A 19,741-nucleotide genomic window follows, 5' to 3' on the forward strand; every position below is an offset into this window, starting at 1 on the left:
CTGCAATGATGGCTTACCCTATGGACACTATTTCAAGTCCCAACTGCTCTACTTCCAATCCAGCTCCCTGTCAATGACTTGGGAAGAGCAGCAAAAGATAGTCCAAGTGTTTAGGACCCTGCACCCGCATGGGAGACCTGGATGAATGTCCTTTCTCCTTGCTTTCGTCTTAGATCAGTCCTAGCCCTTGGACCCACTACTTAGGGAATAAACCAGCAGATGGAAGATCCTCTCTCTCTCTCTCTCTCTCTCTCTAATTCTGACCATCAAATAAATAAATCTTTTTAAAAATAATAAAATTAAATAAATAATTAAAAAGTATGTTTAAAAATGAACACACATGCAATCTATCCAAAATCCACAATATCTGGTATTTGGAAATGGAGCCCTTTGAGGGATAATTAATTCATGAGAACAGAATCCTCATTATAAGATCAGTGCTCTTATAAAACGAGACAAATGAGGTGTTCTTTCTTTGCCAGCCTTGTGAGAACAGTATCACCAAACACTGCATCTTCCAGCACTTTGATTTTAGATGTCCCATTCCTCAAAATTGTGAGACTGGTTCATTGCATAACCAACAGTATCTCAAATGAAGATACTAGAGAAGACAACATTTTAAAATTTCATGGACACATGATGAATTAGTTCAGAAAGAAACTGAGTATATCAAAAAAGAAAAGAAAACATTGGACAAACAAGTAATGACTGTTTTCAATACTCTCTAAATGCTTTAAAAAATGCACTAAGTAAGTCAACATGTTGCTTGAATAGACAATTATTTTATGAAATTTTTTAATGCTTAATGAATTCTGTGGATAGATTTAGAATTTAACATCTGAAATCATGGTATCACAAAAAAAGTAGAGCAACAAAATCAATTTTATAAAAATGCAAGAGTATTTAAAATTTACAGAATAGAAATAATGTCTGTATATTGAAAAGTGTATGCTGGTATTAAAATATGAAATTTGAATGAAAAAGGCCTCAGTGAAGTCACTGATAGTCTTGTTTAAAATTATTCAAAGTAACATTTGGCAATCAGGAATATAAACTATGTATCGCCACAAAGCTAGAAAAACCGCTGCCAGCTAGATAGCATTTGTGTGGAGAGCCTGGGAAACAAGAGAACTGAATGAAAGGTAAAGGTAGATATTTAAAAAAACATATTGCTAATGGCATGAAAGAACAAACTATCTTTGCAATGAAATCCTTTGATAAATCAAATAAGACTTAAAAAAACAACTCCCCATTTTTTTTTATGAGAAAGAAAATAAGGAAATAAGGAAAAAAATCAGAAATCCTTCGTGGAATCTTAGTTATTTCACAAATTAAGCAGAATTGGTCAGCTCTTTGCTATGAAGAGAGATTTAAATAAACTTGATTAAGAGTCTTAGTTCAATCTGATAACCACAGATGGTCTTTGATTTATTGAATGTAGGGATTCTAATAGGGTACTTTTCCTTCTCATTAATAGTATCAGAAGAGTACTTAACAGTTATCTATGAGCCTGCAAATTGACAAACGATACTTTTAAAATGGTGTGATTTTACTAATAAGAAAAAATTAATGCATCACACTGAGGATCATCAGATTCTAAGTAGTAATGGATGGGTTTAGAGTCTTCTGTCCTAGTTATGGAAGTCTATGTGGGATAAAGCTTATGCAAGAGTTTACCAAGAATGTTATCTGTCAAAAATAGCAGTTAAGGATCTCAAAGTGAACCCCTTAATTTTTTCTTAACTAAGCCAAAACAATAACAACATATGTATTAGTTATTATTTTATCAATTTTGTTAATTTATATTCGTTAGTTTTATCCTTAATATCTTAGAGATGTGCAAGGCTTTGAATTGTCTTGTTCTTTGAAAGTTCTATATGTAGCTAACCTGATAGATGAGGTATTTAGCCTATGGAGATTTTATTAGGCCAGAATAGCTTTACCAGATTAACAGAGTGAAGAAAAATCTGATGCAACATTCTTGATAGCCAGTTAATACCATTATCAGTACTTACAGAATGGATGCTAGGGTTTGTTTATATTTTCATTTTCTTGCATTGTATTCTGTCTTATACCTCTCATGGTCATATTAAGAAAAGAATAGGAAACCTGGATTCGAAAGAAGGACAGAAATGATGATTATTGTTACTTGGAGGGCAGCTTTTTTTTTTTTTTCAGTCCCAGTTAGGTCTGACTTAAGCATAACATCTTTCCAGGAGAGATCATGGAAAGACCTGGGGCAAACTCTGGAAGGCCTCAATATATCTGTCATGGTCACCTGAAAATCTCCCTAAGCCTTCCTGCAGGGAAAACAGGTCCTAAGCACTATTATGGTTGCCAAACCCTCTAGTAACCTCATTATAGTGTAAAACAGGATTTGGCAATGGGAATCCTGCTTAGTTATAAGTAGTCCTGGATAGGGGAGCGTGTGGGAATAGGAATGGTTTCTAGAGGAATCAGTGTAGACTGGGCAGAGGTAGAGGTGCAGCTGGAGTCTTAAGGAAACTTCTGCTCAATGCATTGGACACCTTACAGAGTTGATAAAGGTCTGGCTTACCATGCAGAGAAATAAAAATGCTTGGACATAAAGAATGTCAGGCCTTTTTCCTGCTCTGAAACAGAAAAGATCTTACTGGAGAATGGTGTTGTAGTTAATACTTCCCTCCGGGAGCCAAGTACCTCCAATCTCCAGCTTGTAACTCAGCCATACCGTAGTGAGGAGAAAGAACAGGTGAAGTTTCTTCAAGTTTTGAGAGTCAAAAGAATCACAATGCCTGATGATGCACTCCAAAGAGGTGCATGCTGAAGGTGATGTATTAACCATTTGAAATAAGAGGACAACAAACAAAGGCATCCCCAAATATCAGCTCCTACCCACCTGGGGCACCCTTTAAGTTCATGCATTGTAAGAATAAAGTGTCCTGGAGTCCACAGAAAGGAGAGATCAGAGAACAAGAGTAGACACCCTTACTTGTGCCTCAAATTCTGTCCTCGACTCTCTGAGATCCCTCAATCCTGTGGATCATGGGTGCATGTGAGACCTAGCATGCATGATTAAGGAGAGTTAAGCCAACAATAGTAATTACCATCACCTGCACCTAGATTTCACTCGCTATTTTGTCTGTCTTTCCTCTAGACCTTGCTGAAGACATCCTGCTGCGTCCAGGTAGCATATGTCCACAACTGAAAGTAAGCTTCCTGGAAGAGCCTGTAGATGATACTCCTCTGGATTATACCTTGTAAAGCATAGACTGCTATTTGGAACACCTACATGATATGTCACATTTAATGTTGGATTCATACATTTTGATCCTCTGTTTTTGTTTTGATACTATTTAAGCAGGCCAACGTAGCTGTATATCTGCTAACATGTAATATTTTATCTAGTTCTATGGAGTTTTAATTGGAATAATTTAATTGGATAGGGCACCTTCAGATAGTATTCATGAATTCAAGATTCTCACATATTCTAGCTATTTATATCGTGTTTCTTTATAATTACCTAACATTTTAGTAAATCAAATGTAAGAAAAAAGTATAAGTGCTCTAATGCTGCAAGTTCCATGCACCTTGCATATTGTATAAAAGTGAAAATAGCTTCCATTAGCAAGTGTACATTTTGTTTATATTTTCAGAGTCATCAGTTATAATTAGATGTATTTCTTTCCTAGTGAATTGTACTGAAGATAAGATTAGGCACAGCACATGGATGTATTGCTTTTCCCACCACATAACACCCCCACTCATTTTTCCTGAAAGTCCAGTCTAGGCAAGTAAATGTTCCGAGTTGCAGGTGTAAGTAGTGGTCTCACTTCTATGCAACAGGGATCACTGATACTCACTGTTCGTCAGCCACCCTTGACTTGAGTTGTGCCAAGTGTCATTATCCAATCAATACCATATTCATCCCTGCTATCCACATTTTTCAGTATTACTAATTTCATGTCACAAAAAGTCTAGTATAAAAGATTTCACCAAACTTCAAGTTCTACGCAGGTGGAAAAACAATGGTGCTGTTGTTGAATCTGTCTCTCCATTCTAGGAGCATTTCTTTTCCTATATGACTTAATTATTGGGAATTTTGTCAATATATTGTAAACATAGGATGTCATACCACCAGATTTACAAATTGCCAATGTTGATCTATAAAATATGTCCCAATACTTTCAGCCAAAACACCAATTGATTCTGACTGTTCTAAGTTGAGTCATGCACTTACATTTATGCCAATCATGTTTTTTGGCATAAAGAATATGTGGAATCATGAGGCCAGAATCAGTTGGTGCTAAGATTGAGTCACCTCTAAAATCATCTTCACCTAGGAGAAAAGGGTGATTCTTTCTCTCTCTTTTTTTAAAGATTTGTTTATTTATTTTGTTGACAGAGTTACAGAGAGAGATGGAGATACAGAGAAGAGAAATCTTCCATCCACTGATTCACACTCCCCAAATGGTCTCAATGGTCAGTGCTGGGCCAGGTAGAAGTCAGGAGCCAGAAGCTTCATGTGAGATTCCCATGTGGGTTCAGGTGTCCAAGAACTTGGGCCATATTCCAGTGCTTTCCCAGGCACATTAGCGGGGTTCTGGATCTGAAGTGGAGCTGAAAGGACACAAACCATTACCCACATGGGATGTTGGTGGAGCGGCTGGCAGCCTAATACCGTGCACCACAGTAACCGACTCCAGGGGTGATTCTTTAATAAGCCTCAAGGCAGGGATAAAACACAAGAAAATGGAATCTATTTCTGGTAAATGTGATTAAAGATACTTATTCTGAAAAAAGGCAGGAATGTATCTAGTTTCCTTGAAGTTATAAACTATTAGTAAAATATAATATTGCGGCCGGCACCGTGGCTTGACAGGCTAATCCTCCACCTTGCGGCACCGGCACACCCGGTTCTAGTCCCGGTTGGGGCGCCGGATTCTTCCCGGTTGCCCCTCTTCCAGGCCAGCTCTCTGCTATGGCCCAGGATGGCAGTGGAGGATGGCCCAAGTGCTTGGGCCCTGCACCCCATGGGAGACCAGGAGAAGCACCTGGCTCCTGGCTTCGGATCAGCGCGACGCACTGGCCGCAGCGGCCATTGGAGGGTGAACCAACGGCAAAAAGGAAGACCTTTCTCTCTGTCTCTCTCTCTCACTATTCACTCTGCCTGTCAAATATATATATATATATATATATATATATATATATATAATATTGCAATAAGTAATTTAATATTATAGATTATTTTCATTATTCTTTCATGTTTCATTAAAATATAATGAACCAAAACTCTGAAACCCAGCAAAGTAATTAGACATTTGGTATTTTAGGGAATGATAAATAAACAGAATATTTTTGTTAGGATCCTTATAAAAAAGTATTTACTTTGAAATCACAGCCCTGAATTCATTAACTAATACAATTAGTTTGGCTTTTCTTTGAAATTTTTTAAAATAAATAATCATTTAAAGAAAAGAACATTTTACTAAAGTAAATATCAAAGTACATACTGAAAAAATGATTCAGCATGTATCAGGTCATTCTAACCTGGTAAAGGAAATTGGTAACATTCTGAAGCGTATGATTTTGAGATTATATATAGTTCACTTGTGCTTTTCTGCCCATGTCTTTCCAATTTTAAGTATTACCATTTTGTCACTACTGTGATTTGTATTACAAGAGTTTAAGAAGAATAGCAATAGAAGCAATTTATTTCTCCAGGTCTGTGAGTTCAAATCCTTTTATCAGCTAGTTTTCTAAATGACAGTCTTTTAAAACCTATTTTTTGTTCAGTTCTATAAACATCTTGAAGTAAGAACATTAGTAATTTTTAACTTGATATTTGCAGTTACATAATACTACATTGCTTGCATTTAAAGTAAATGTGATGCATTAGTATTCATCAAATATCAAGGCATCACAAAAGGAGTCAGGGTTTAAGAACAAGCTTCTCAAGTTAGCACCCCATTATTATAAAAGGAAATGTGGATTCTTCTTAATGTGACTGGAAGATCCATGTATATTTAGGGACAAAGATATAAAGATAAAAGGTACAAGTTTGCTGCGTGTCTGTCCTATGCCAGGTTATCTCACATGTATTATCCATATTTTAACACTAGCATCATCTCGCCTAGTATCTACAGTGTTTCAAGGAAACCTGTTGGAATTCAAAAGGCCAGAAGAAAATCACTCAGAGTACATATGTTTATTCTTCCTTCTGAAGGAAAGTGAAGAAAGCGATGTCAGTGGCTCAGCAATATAACCAGTTTATCACCTGTGTCTTGTAAAATTCTACTTCTGAAGATTAAAAGAGAGAGAGAGAGAGATACCAAATGAGAAAGAGCAGCAGGTACAATTCAAAGAACATTTTGTTCAAATATGCCTGAGACAGCCAATCTGTCACAAAATCTTTCTCTCTTATGACTTCTTACCCATGTTCAAAATACACAGTTTCTGGGGATTTGGACTTGGGAATCTTGAAGGGCCATTTTTCTGCCCTCCATAGAAAGTAAAGGAGTACTTCTTTCTAGGTAAATCAACTTTAAATAGAACAGCATCTGTGCAGGAAAAAGGAACATTGAAAATAGCAGATAGGTGGAATTTTTCATCATCATAAATGTGCATTTACTGTTTCTATATGAAATATAATATAAAATTATGCTACATACTGTGTGAAAGGCCTTCAAATTGATAAAGTCCCTTTGAACAATATACTCATATTTGATTTATTTAACCAAAGAATATTTATTGATAGTTTTTTAGATACATGCAGTTAGTGAAACCTTAAGAATGAAATACTATGAAAAAGTGAGATTTTTCATCATTATAGGTCTTATACTCTAATGAAATAAATAATTAGCAAAAGCAAAATATAGTTGAAAATCACTATAAATGTTTTGAAAGAAAACAACGTATTTGGAAGGGAGCAAAGGGGAGTGAGAATAGCAGTACATTGGACAATTAGCATATTTTTAAATAAATGAACTAATAATGAGACATTTAGGATAATATTTTATTTTTTAAAAAAGGAAGAGGAACATAGTTAAATAAAAGAATGATAAGTAACAGTTCACCAGTGAGGAAAGAGAGATAACCATATCTGAGAAACTGAAGGAAGATGAACTTGTCTGAAGCGCACAATAAATGTTCAAGTTTATGCAAATGGTGTGCTGTAGGTATATTGCAGCTGTATAATTTATAATTTTTAAAAACATCAACTTAATTGAAATATCTTATTCATTTTATGGCTTTCTGACTAAGGGTATTGAGTTTTTAACTCTCTTGTCCCTCTTCTGACTAACTTAAATGTGTAAATGTTCTCTCAACTCATTTTCCCAACAAAGTCATAATTATAAATCCATGAATAGATTGTTAATATTATAACTACTCCAATGTTACTCAAAAGAAAGTAACATGTTGTATTGTAAGTACCTATCCTTTTTTTTCTGAAATAACTTTTTGTTTTTCTTGGACTATATGCAGTAAGTTCAACTTTTGTTTATGTTTCTATCTCCATACTTCCGACTAGAACAGAAAGCTCCCTGAAATTCAAAATAATCTACCTATTGACTGTAGTGAAACTACTGCTCACTGACCACTGCACTCTCCTCCAGTGTAATTCTGCACTGTCGAGAACTGATCCTCAGCTTTCTTCCGAAGTCCTCATTTCCCATCATCCTGGAAAGCTCATTTTCTCATCTTCCATATGCGAAGCTGTGACGCGAATTTCATGAATTCATCTTTCTTAATCCACTTCCATTTTTTAAGATGTTTTTTAAGATGTTTTCTTCACAATAAAGGTACAAGAGAAGTAAGATTTTTGTAGGACTTGTAAGTCTGTCAATGCCTCTTTTTTTTCCCATCTTCACACTTGATTTGAGTGATTCAAATTGCATATTGGAGTTATTTTACTTCACAATTTTAACACTATGTGCTAGAAGCAAAATAAATGTGAAGTTTTATATTATCATCATGCATGGCTATTTCCAATTTTTACAAATGTACTATAAAGGCATATGTAACCTTTTCTTAGTGCTTAGTGCCCCAAAAGTTTTACCATGAAATGGATGAATTGTTATTGCATTTTTTTTTCCCTTGGGTGCCTGAGGTTTTTTAATCTGAACACCTTTAATTCCTAGGATTTTTGAAGCCTATCATTCAGAATGTATTACCCCTTTTTTATCCTGATTCTCATCTTTTAGGAAAAAATTACTTCAAACATTTGGCTGAAATTTTGTATGAGCTTCTTTAATTTAGATACCCTGTCTTTATTTCTCACTTATTGATGGATTTATTCTACATGTTAGGACATTTTCATGATTATCTGTTGGGTTCGTCATTGAGTGCTTCTCTTAATTCTTCCATTATTATAATCTAATTTGTAGAATATCTTGGGTCTTCTCTGAATACTGTGAGCCTTCTATATTTGTGGGTTCTATATTTTTATGATCAATCAACTAGATTGAAAACTATTTTTCAAATGAATTGTTATGATCAGCTATAGATTTCTTTCTTCTCATAATTCCCTAGGCAATACAGCAAAACAATCACTTCTACACCATTTATATTGCATTATGTATTGTGTAGGTGTAGGTTATATGCAAACACTGTGCAATTTTATAAAAGCCACTTAAGGATCTGCAGACCTTGACAATCGTAGTACTTGCTGGAAATCATCACGCATTCTGAGAAAAGAAAATTATACTCCTTTTTTAGAATCCAATGGAGAAAGCAAAAATGATCTTTTATATTGCAATCTTGCTAAAGAAACCAAGTAGTTTGTTAGTATATTCCTCATGTTTTTAAAATAATTTTCAAAGTCAGAATAATATGAATACCTATTAACTGTTATTTTGGATATAAAATAAAGAGAAAAGTCAATATTTTGCACTAAATAACTTGAGGCTTGAGGCACATAATTGCCATCAATAATGATGGGAGGGAGATCATTGTGGAGTAGCAGGCTAAGTTCATGCATGAGAAGATAGCACCCCATACTGGAGTGTTAAATCAAGTCTCATATACTTGTCTTCTGACCCAGCTCCCTTCTATGTGCCTGGAAAGGAACTGGATGAATATCCAAGTGCTTGGGTCCTTGCCACACATGTGGAAAATCCTGATTGAGTTCCTGGCTCCTGCCTTTGACCTGCTCCCACCATGGCTGCTGAAGTCATTGGATATTGAACAAATAGATGGAAAATCTTTCTCCATATATCTGTTTCCCCCTCTTTCTCTCTGTTACTCTGCCTTTCAAATTAACAACAACAACAACAACAACAACAAAAACCTTTTAAAAAATGGTGAATGGGGCCATCAAGGTAGGAGGTACCTTTCTCTGAAGGGAGGAGAGAACTTCCACTTTGACTATGACCCTGTCGGAATAAGATCAAAGTTGGCGAACCCTAAAGGCTTCCATAGCCTCAGCAACTCATGACTAGAGCCTAGGGAAATTACTGACGCCATAAACAAGAGTGTTAAATTGTTAAATCAACATCAAGAGTCACTGTGTACTTATGTCCCATGTGGGATCTGTCCTTAATGGGTTGTCCAATGTGAAGTAATGATATAGCTAGTACTGAAACAGTATTTTTACACTTTGTGTTTCTGTGTGGGTGCAAACTGATGAAATCTTTACTTAGTATATACTGAATCGATTTTCTGTATATAAAGATAATTGAAAATGAAAAAAAAACTTGGTGTTAAATTGGAAATTACATAGAAAATTAATAATTTTTTAAAAAAATATCATGTAGGATCTCTGTCATTAATGTGCTGTACACTGTTATTTAATGCTATAACTAGTTCTCCAACAGTATTTTTTCACTTTCTGTTGCTATGTGAGGGCAAACTGTTGAAATCTTTATATATACTAAACTGATTTTCTGTATATAAAGAGAATTGAAAATGAATCTTGATGTGAATGAAAGGGGAGAGCGAGCGGGAAAGGGGAGGTTTGCGGGTGGGAGGGAAGTTATGGGGGGGGGGGGGGGGAAGCCATTGTAATCCATAAGCTGTACTTTGGAAATTTATATTCATTAAATAAAAGATAAAAAAAATGGTGAATGGAAAAATTGTAGGTGGGTCAATGGGGAGTAAAAACAAAATTCATTTTAAATAATCATTTACTTATTTTCATTTTATTTAAAGGGGACAAGAGAGATAGAGATAGGGATAAATGGTAGATAGATAGATGATAAATAGGTAGAGATAGATAGATAGATAGATAGATAGATAGATAGATATAGAACTATCTTCTACTGTTTCAATATCCAAATGCCCACAACTGCTAGTCCTATGCCAGATTAAAGCCAGGATCCAGAAGTTCTATCTACAACTCCCACATGCTGGCAGGGAGCAAAGTACCTCAGTTGTCCCCTGCTGCCTCCTAGGTTATGCATTATCAGAAATCTAGATTGGTAGTAGAATAGATGGGTCTCCAATCAGGCATTCGGGTATGGGGCATGAGAATCCAAGCTGGCATTTAGCCACTGTGCTACCTGCACCTAAAATTTGCTTTTGAACAAATTGAATGTGAGATTTATAATTGGCATTCAATTTAAGTTCTCAATAACATATTTATATATGAGTCTGGAGTTTAGAAAGATGACTTAACTAGTGATTGAGAAAAGTAATGTGTTATTTTTTTAATTTACAAAATAAAGTACAAGTCCTTAGAATAAACTAGTGATTTTTTAAAATTACAGTTGCTGGGATGGTAGTATAATTTGTCACTTTCAGAGCTATAATATGATAGTCAAATCCAGTTAGGAATCACATGATTCATGAAAAAATTATTAAAATATGATGAAAGATCTCAACCCTGCAACAGGGATCCAAACAGTCATTATGTGTATGTGTTTTCAAAAGTCTCTCTCCTGGAAAGCCTGTAGAAACTTTGACACATTCTGAGTAGTCAATGTCCTGCTGGTCTTCACAAGAAGCATGTAGAAGGAGTCAATTATCATTACTTTGATTTCTGTATTCTAAATTAGAATCCTGACAACTCAAAACCAGCCAGCCAAAGGTTAGCATTTTGAAAGGTTTACAGTCTCTTCCATGACAAGTTTATGAACGTATCATTGAGGAAACATTACATATGTACTTTATGAATAAACCAGTCAGAAATAAAAATATATTTAAAAGTTATTTTATGAGACTCTCAGTTGTTATTTTTATTCATATTTCAAATAATATTTATTCCACCTTGACAAACCCTAATAAATCCATATAAAATTAATACCAAGTAATTATTTTAAATTCTTTCCCCTTCAAAACAATTTGTATTCAAGCCATGTAATATTGATCAACTTTTTGGCATCTATCTAGGAATTTTCCAAAATCAAATCAAATTATTTAACTAGTTTCATTCCCTCAGTAGCACATTCCACAACATTACTATGTTGCTGCTGCTTAAGTAAAAATACTTTTAAATTAAAATGACAAGCTAATCTGATTGTTCAATATTAGGCAAAATTATAGCTTTAAACTTATTTAGGCTACATCTTTTAAAACATTTATTGTGGGGCATGAGCGCAGCCATGGTGCGGCCAGGCCAGGCCCCGGAGCTCCGCATGCACAGCTGCCCCCGGGTGCCCCCGCCAGAGCTGCGCGGAACGGAGCCGCGCGGAGCCAAGTAAGATGGCGCCCAGAGGAAGTAAGATGGGTGGAATCCAAAGTTGTTTACCACTAAAACTAATTGGCTGCGCAACATCAGGGGAGGTAACAAAACTAGTAACAAGTGTATAGACATAGTGCTAGTCCTATAGATATCCCCCCATAAGGTGATTTTTTAAGTGATTGGTTGGTCCTTAGCCCTGCCCCAATGACTCTGCAGTTTTGTGCTATAAAAGGTACTATTATGCACAAAGTAAATGACTTCTTGCTACTAGACTTGGCTCCCCACTGCGTCTGATTGTCTCCAGGATCGGGAGGCTGGGGAACGGGCGAGTGGCACACTCACCTTTCCTCGGACCCAGTCCATCCTGTATGGGTGGACTAAGACCCTGCAATTTATTATTCTTTTTGTTGTTGTTGTTGTTGTGTGTGTGTGTTTACTTACTTTAATAACAATATGTAGATCATGCTATCACCATGGAATGCAAGTTCAGGTTAGAAAAGATATTTCACAACTGCAATAATGTATCCTGTAGTATATCAAAGTTTGTGTATAATGTCTGACCAACCAGCTTCCTCATAAACTATTGATCACTTCCACTATAGGTAATTTAACATTTATGAGTCTTACACAGAAAATTAAAAAATACTGCACACATTTTGAAAGTGTTAATTTACCTTTGTATTAGCAGTTAAAATACATGTTTCTATTTCAAGATGACATTTAGAAATTATTCTAGTATAACAGCAGCAAAAATATAATTCTGCAGTTTTTACAAAAGAGCTAACCTGGAATCCATAATTAAATTAGTCTCACGTTTACAAGTATGTTTCTGAAATAAATACTACTATGCAGCTGTCTTAAAAGCTTGCTACCTTTTGTGTACACACACAAGTACACACACACATACACACACATTCAGTTGTGGGAGGCTTTACAAATTATATTCCATGAACTTTTTGAAAAAGAGTTCTTTAACAGATAACCAATCCCAAAAACTGAAATATTCATCCAGTCTATGAGGCAGGCAGAAAAAAGTGAATTAACTGGGTAAACAGGATTCCTTTCCAACACATGAAGCATGTGACACTCTGCAGCAAACTGAGAATAACTGCAGCACTGGCCTGCTGCGCTCTTTATGACTAATTTCATCACAAGGGTTGGGGTGGAGGGAGAACATTTTAACACCAGGTGGAAAATGTGACACTGTGTTAACATGACTCCCCGAGGGACCTATTAGTGAACTAGTCACTAATAATTTGGTCACGAGGAGGTCTGTATTCAAAATACCATGTATTATTGTCTAAACCCATTCAAATTATTTATTTTCGATATAACACATAACCTCAATAACTAAAGGAAGCATCTCCAACAAGGCCAAGCCAACATCTCTTCTAAGGTTTAGGTTTTGTCCAGAATTCCTGATACATGGAATATCCCATACCAAGAGTCATTGCCCCTACCACAAAGCCTTGAGCTGCCACACGCATGTGGATGAGGTGAAGGGACATTTTCGTATTTCCCCTGCTCTTCAGTTTGTGCAGTCCATATGCCACAATCGCTGCAAACCCCGCCATTCCAATGGGGACAAATGGCACCTCTTTAGCTTTTCGGATAAGTTTGGATCCCTGATCTTTATCATATGAAGAAAGAGAAACATCTATATTGATTGTCATATTGGTTGTTTGAAGAATCTTCCGACAGCAACAACCCCAAAAACCCTCCAACCGGCTTCTGGCCCAACTGCGCGCACCACATCCAGCAGGCCTAAAACATTTATTATTCTTGAATGTTAGTTGACTTAACTTTTAGTGAAACTAATAAAGAGATTTATTGAATGAGCAGTATTTTTGTCAAACCACCATTATGCAGTTCATTAAGCCAGCATATAATCCAGTAAGGTCATTTTTGTTTATGTGGATTTACATTTGTATTTAATCATAAAGCCAACTCATGAGAAACTGAATAAATGAGTATTTGGTTTTTCAATTGAGGATATATATACTCATATATTTACTTTGTGCATTTGAGTGTGAGATTATGTTTAATGTCATGGTTTCTACTCTTATTTTGAATATAAAAATAGACAGTTGCTCAAAACTGAAATTTTAGAAGGACAATATTTTTGTTATTTTCAAGTTAATTGAATAAACAAAAATTTACATGTAGTATAAATATTCAAAAATGATATTCCTTTATAGAATATATTAGTTGATGTAGACCAAAAGGCAGGGATAATGAGAGATTCAGAGCTTACTTTAGCAGATGTAAACTAAGAACACTAATTATATTCACTTTTACAAGATCAATTTCACATAAATTTTACACAAATATTTTAAAATATTTCTACTTTTTAAAATGAATAATATATTTGTATTTGGACTTCTATGTAATTAACAATTAAATCAAAGTACACTGTTTTAGCTGTTAATAATTAAGATCTCAGTATTCTGTTTATTCATAAAGTCTAATTATTCTAAAGCACATTGGTGAAAGTTATTGTTTACAGTAGATAATTAAAAATAAATTCCTAATGTAAAAGTCTGTAGTGAAGTCACACACCAATCTAGAGGATATTCATAGGGTATATTTTTTTAAATAAAACTTAATTTCAAAATATAGAACAGTCCAACAGATATAATAAAGTAATGGAATTATTTTTATTGATATCTCTGAAAAAATTTATAAATACACATTCTATTTATTTAAAGTAGCTTTAAATAATTTCCTACTTCCCCTATGAAAAGTAGTCACAGTCAATAGTTCTCTATAGCAAAATTCTAAATGCCTATTCCATCTACTCTTAGGCCACAAGTAAACTTAAGTATTTAGATTTGCTGGATGTGTTTTATGAAATTAGATCAAGAGTTAGAAAGCTTTTCTTAGAAGAATCCTTATAATAAATATTTTAGGCTGTGTGGTTCATATGATCATATGATCTGCATCATAACTATTCAGTTGTAACATTTTAGTGTAGAACCAGTGATAGAAGATTTTGAAATGTGTGTAGCTAATTGCCAACAAAACTTTATTTATAAAAAAATACGCAGTAGTTTGGATGAGCTGTTAGCCATAGTTTTTTCACATCTGAATTACTTTTGCAACATCTGCTAATATCCTCCAGTTATTATTTTTAAAAGCTCACAGATTTTGAATGGAAATTTCATTTATAAATGGTGGATGAACTAATCTCAAATGTATGAATCTCTGTGAGTTAATAATGAGTAATATTGAGACAAAGATGATGAACTATTGGAATGTAAATAAGATATGTACACCTCGAGTTTCATATCACAAACCACAGAAAATCTCTCTTTCAGTTTCATGGGTCAGCATTTCAGTCCAGTCCCTAGTCTTTATTAAATGTTGGTGCCAATGGACACCAAAGGAAGAACCATAAGTCTGGTTCAGAATTTGTTCAATGAGTGCAATATATACTGAAATGTAGGAAACATATTAATGCTAAAATATATATGAACTGTCACGCCTTCATCCACATTCAAATATGCAAGATCTATTGAAAACTAGTTACATCATGTGATGGAAATGATGTTTTAGTTAACCCAATGAATTAGAAAAACATCACACCATTATGGCTTACTCTGGTAGCCAGATTTAAATATGAATGATTTATGTTAAAATTCTGTTCCACCACCCACACAAACAAAAACAATTTCCATTTCCTGTGTTTGCTTCAACTATCAACTTCTTTCTTTCACTTACATTTAAAAAGAACGTAATATGGAGAGCTAAATATTCCTTTGAAGTTTAAATGTGGAAATCAGTGTGGAAAGATTGCAATATACAGTTTGCATTCCATAAATATTTGCAATATCTGAGTAAGGCAGGGTTATGAGATGACCATTTAATTAATTTATAGTATACAGTATATTTTGAAAATATCTTAAGGATCATTTTCATGGACCCTTATTATTACATTAGATGTGCCTAAATAATGTTTATATAATATAAGGAACTCATTGTGCTTTGTATTTTAGCATAGCTAAAATAGAAGAATGGAAATGTTTGAAAATTTATTTGGAATTTTATAATTAACAAAACAGTCAATCATGTGAAATTCAAGTCCCTTTGACTAATAAAAGGCCACATGGCATCAAAAGATTAATAATACTTTCAACAAGAACAAACATCTTTCAAAATAATACTAATTATGTAACCTTTGGCCACAGAAAGGCACACATTCAGTAAAGCACTCCTGCAAAATAAACACAGTATAAACTTTAGTATTAACACAAAATGTAGATGGATTAAAAGAGCATCGCATATTAATATTTGTAAACACATTTTTATTATCATGAAGTTTAAAATGTGATCTGATTCTTTGTCAAAAGAGTTTCATGTTGGAAAAAAAAAGCCAAAAAATGATTCTTTCTAGCTCAATGGGAAAAGTAATATAAATCAAAATGTCATCAGTGAACTGGTAGCACTGTAATAACCAGTCCATCACAGTCTTCACAGTATCCCAGATAAGTATCACACAGGAAGTGAAACACAATAAAATCTCATGAGATGCTATATGAGAACTCCCACAGTAAATGAACAAATACCCAGCACTGCCCTTTCATTGCCTATCTATACAGGAGGAATGAAATCACGGAAAGTCAGAGTCATCAAGCATGACTTTGTATCTCATGGCCATTAGTTTACAACATTGCTGACACTAGATGTCAACTTATTCAGCATGAGAAGTTTATACACAGAAACTCACATTTTTCTTTAAAAATCTACTTCTTTTCCAGATGTGTTAGGGATGGATTATTGCTTTTGCTATAATTTCCAAGTATTGTCTACAAGTAACCTTCTAAGTTCAAATTAAAAAACATGAATGTCTACATCTTAAAAAAAAAAAAAAACAGTATTAAAAGACAAAAGCAAGCCTCTAGAAAAATCAGGTAATACTATGTTTTTGTAGCAGGTTTTCCTTCATATTGGATAATTTTTCCATAGAGATAATTTAGACAAAAGTGATGTCTATAAATTGGCAAAAAGCAATAATGTGCAATTAGTATACAGGATGGATCAGCAAGATAATTTTAATTTTAAAAGTACATACGCTGTGGGGCCGGTTAATCCTATGCCTGCTGTGTCAGCATCCCATATGGGCAGCAGTTCTAGTCCAGCTGCTCCTCTTCTGATCCAGCTCTCTGCTATTGCCAGGGAAAGCAGTGGAAGATGTCCCAAGTGCTTGGGCCCTTGAACCCACATGGGAGACCCAGAAGAAGCTTCTTGTTCCTAGCTTTCGATTTGTAAATCTCCGGCTGTTGTGGGTATTTAGAGAGTGAACCTCTCTCTTTCTGTCTGTAACTCTATCTCTCAAGTAAGTAAATTTTTTAAAAAAATAAAATGAAGGCCGGCGCCGCGGCTCAATAGGCTAATCCTCCGCCTAGCGGCGCCGGCACACCGGGTTCTAGTCCCGGTCGGGGCACCGATCCTGTCCCGGTTGCCCCTCTTCCAGGCCAGCTCTCTGCTGTGGCCAGGGAGTGCAGTGGAGGATGGCCCAAGTGCTTGGGCCCTGCACCCCATGGGAGACCAGGATAAACACCTGGCTCCTGCCATCGGAACAGTGCGGTGCGCCAGCCGCAGCGCGCTACCGCGGCGGCCATTGGAGGGTGAACCAACGGCAAAAGGAAGACCTTTCTCTCTGTCTCTGTCTCTCACTGTCCACTCTGCCTGTCAAAAATTAAAAAATAAATAAATAAAATGAAACAATAAAAGTTGTAGAACCAATTCCTTTTAGTCTCAACTCTTTTTTGCTCCTGCAACTGAATATGAAATTTGTTAAATTATTGGAAAACACCTTTCATTTTGCATTCTCTTTTACTACACAGAAACAGTGCAAAACAGAAGGTGCAAAACAGAACTATTTCCGTGTGGAAATAATTCAGGAGATAAAAAAAAATGAAGTTTAGTAACTTTAATTTTTATAAGGTAATAAAGTATGTTGATATAATTTGCAATTTTTTGGTCTGGATTTTATTATATTAAACTATGATGCAAAATATGAAATAACTCTTGAAGATTCAGCAAGATTTTGAAATATATGTACTTGTGGAAATTCTCCTGATGTTTAATTAATTAGGAAACACAAGGCTTATTAGAGTCCCTGACCTAACAGTTTTAATTTAGACAAGGTTTGAAGACAGCTCTTGTTTCTGAAATATTTTAATATAAATTAATTGACTAAGATATTAAAAAAGAAATGTAGGAAAATTATTTATAGCTTTAAAGGAGAAAATAATTGACTTTCCCTTGGAACTTTGAGGTCGATGAGTTAGTTTCAAGAGGGCAGCACTGAGGCACAGTAGGTTAATCCCCTACTTCCAACAATGGCATCCCAAATGGAAGTGCTGGTTTGAGTCCTGGATGCTCCAATTCAGATCCACCTCCCTGATAACGCTTCTCAGAAGGCAGAAGATGATGACAGATATACTTCCAACCCTGCCACCCTTGTGGGAGACCCTGATGAAATTTCTGACTCCTGGCTTTAGGCTGGCCCAGTCCTGACTGTTGCCATCATTTTGGGAGTGACCAAAGAATGCAAGATCCCTTCCCCTCTGTCTCTGACACTCTTTCAAATAAATAAATTAATCTTTTTAAAACATGAGTTTCAATATCAGGCAAAACCTGCTGAATGGGGTGTTGGTATATCTTAATGTTCCACCCTCAGAAGTTAGACATTTTTCATTTATCTAAGCTGAGAAGTCTCAAGAAATGAGTAATTTGGCTGTAAATGTACATAACTTAATAGGAAGATAGAAATTTTCAATGAGAAGTAATGACAAGATACATGGAAAAGAATGAATATAGAAAAATTAATATATTTTGATATGAAGCTAAACTCCAATCTATGCAAATGTTTCTTTTCTTTATGCACACAAGGCAGAATCGAAAAAGAAAGAATATTAAAGTTTTTTTTAATGGATGGTTAGAAATATATTCCAATAAGAGACTGCATATTATAGCTTGGATTATGTTTATGACTTAAACATCTTTGGCCTGCTCAAGATGTTATTTTTTATGTCATTAGAAAAGTTTCATTTTAGCTGAGAAAATGTTAATAATCAAGAAACTCATCCTTAGAAGACTTAGACTTACGATTTATATTGTTTATTGAAGTTTTATAATATTTTAATTCAATTATTGTTATAAGAAGGTTTTCCTTTATGATTGAAAAAGTATTTCACAATTTATGATCTTTATATCAGAAAATATATTTTAATAAAAGAATAAAAAACTGTCACTTTAATCTTGGGTTTATTAATAGTAAACCAGGCATATATATATATATATATATATATATATATATCAAATTCTTTTATTTTTATAGAAATTTTATGTTTTCCATTCTTCTTAACTTTTCAGCTTTCTTCGTTTTTCCACATACTTAATATGAGTAGTATATGAAATTAGATAGTATATATAACATCAAATATAACATCAACTTAGTTTAATATCAATTTTTCAAAATTAGATTTCAGAAGTATTTTTAACTTCCAGAGTTATTTTTCAGACATTTGTGCCTATATTTTCACAAACATTAAATTTGGAAAGTGTTTAATCTAGGCATTTTCTGCGATGGTATTTTTCTACTCATTATTTAAACTACTGATTGTCCCATATGGCATTTTGAATGATGAAAACAGATAATGTTGACTTAAAATTTGTTATTTAACTTTCCCCTATGAAGCATTGAAGTTGAATCCCAAGTGGTAGATTCAGGATCCTTTGAGAACACATTTTAACTAGAATACTGACTAGCTCTGCAATTTTAGGCAAGTTACTCAAACTCTTCATGTCTAAATTTTAATGTGTTGTGCATGAAAAAATAGATAAAATTGAAATATAAAAGCTATAGATCTTGGTATACATTATATAACACTAAATTCTAGGGATATGTTTACTTATCTCATTACAGAGATGTTATAAAAATTTGTTGGGATTTACCTTTAAATGTATATTTATCAGTCTAGAGTTAAATTTCATGAGTCTCAACAGAGAAAAAGATTATCTTTTTTTTTTAAAAAAAAGATGTAACTAAATATGAATCTTTTGTGTTTAGACAGTTTGAGTCTCAGTGATATAATCTGCCCTAATTAAAACAGTGCTTCTGCTGGCGCCACGGCT

General features: G+C 34.5%; 1 protein-coding gene across 1 annotated transcript; it reads right to left on the reverse strand.

The window, feature by feature from the left end:
* Nucleotides 1-12,953: 12,953 nt before the first annotated feature.
* LOC133762310 (HIG1 domain family member 1A, mitochondrial-like) lies at nucleotides 12,954-13,347 on the reverse strand. The gene has a single exon (XM_062195314.1). It carries the CDS (start codon nucleotides 13,270-13,272, stop codon nucleotides 12,991-12,993), a length of 282 nt encoding a protein of 93 aa, XP_062051298.1. The 5' UTR covers nucleotides 13,273-13,347; the 3' UTR covers nucleotides 12,954-12,990.
* Nucleotides 13,348-19,741: the final 6,394 nt, after the last annotated feature.

This window comes from Lepus europaeus, chromosome 6, assembly GCF_033115175.1.
Source record: "Lepus europaeus isolate LE1 chromosome 6, mLepTim1.pri, whole genome shotgun sequence".
NCBI classification, from domain to species: domain Eukaryota; kingdom Metazoa; phylum Chordata; class Mammalia; order Lagomorpha; family Leporidae; genus Lepus; species Lepus europaeus.

Coding starts and splice junctions, on each gene's coding strand:
- LOC133762310 (XM_062195314.1), bottom strand. CDS start 13,272: ATGACAATCAATATAGATGTTTCTCTTTCTTCATATGATAAAGATCAG.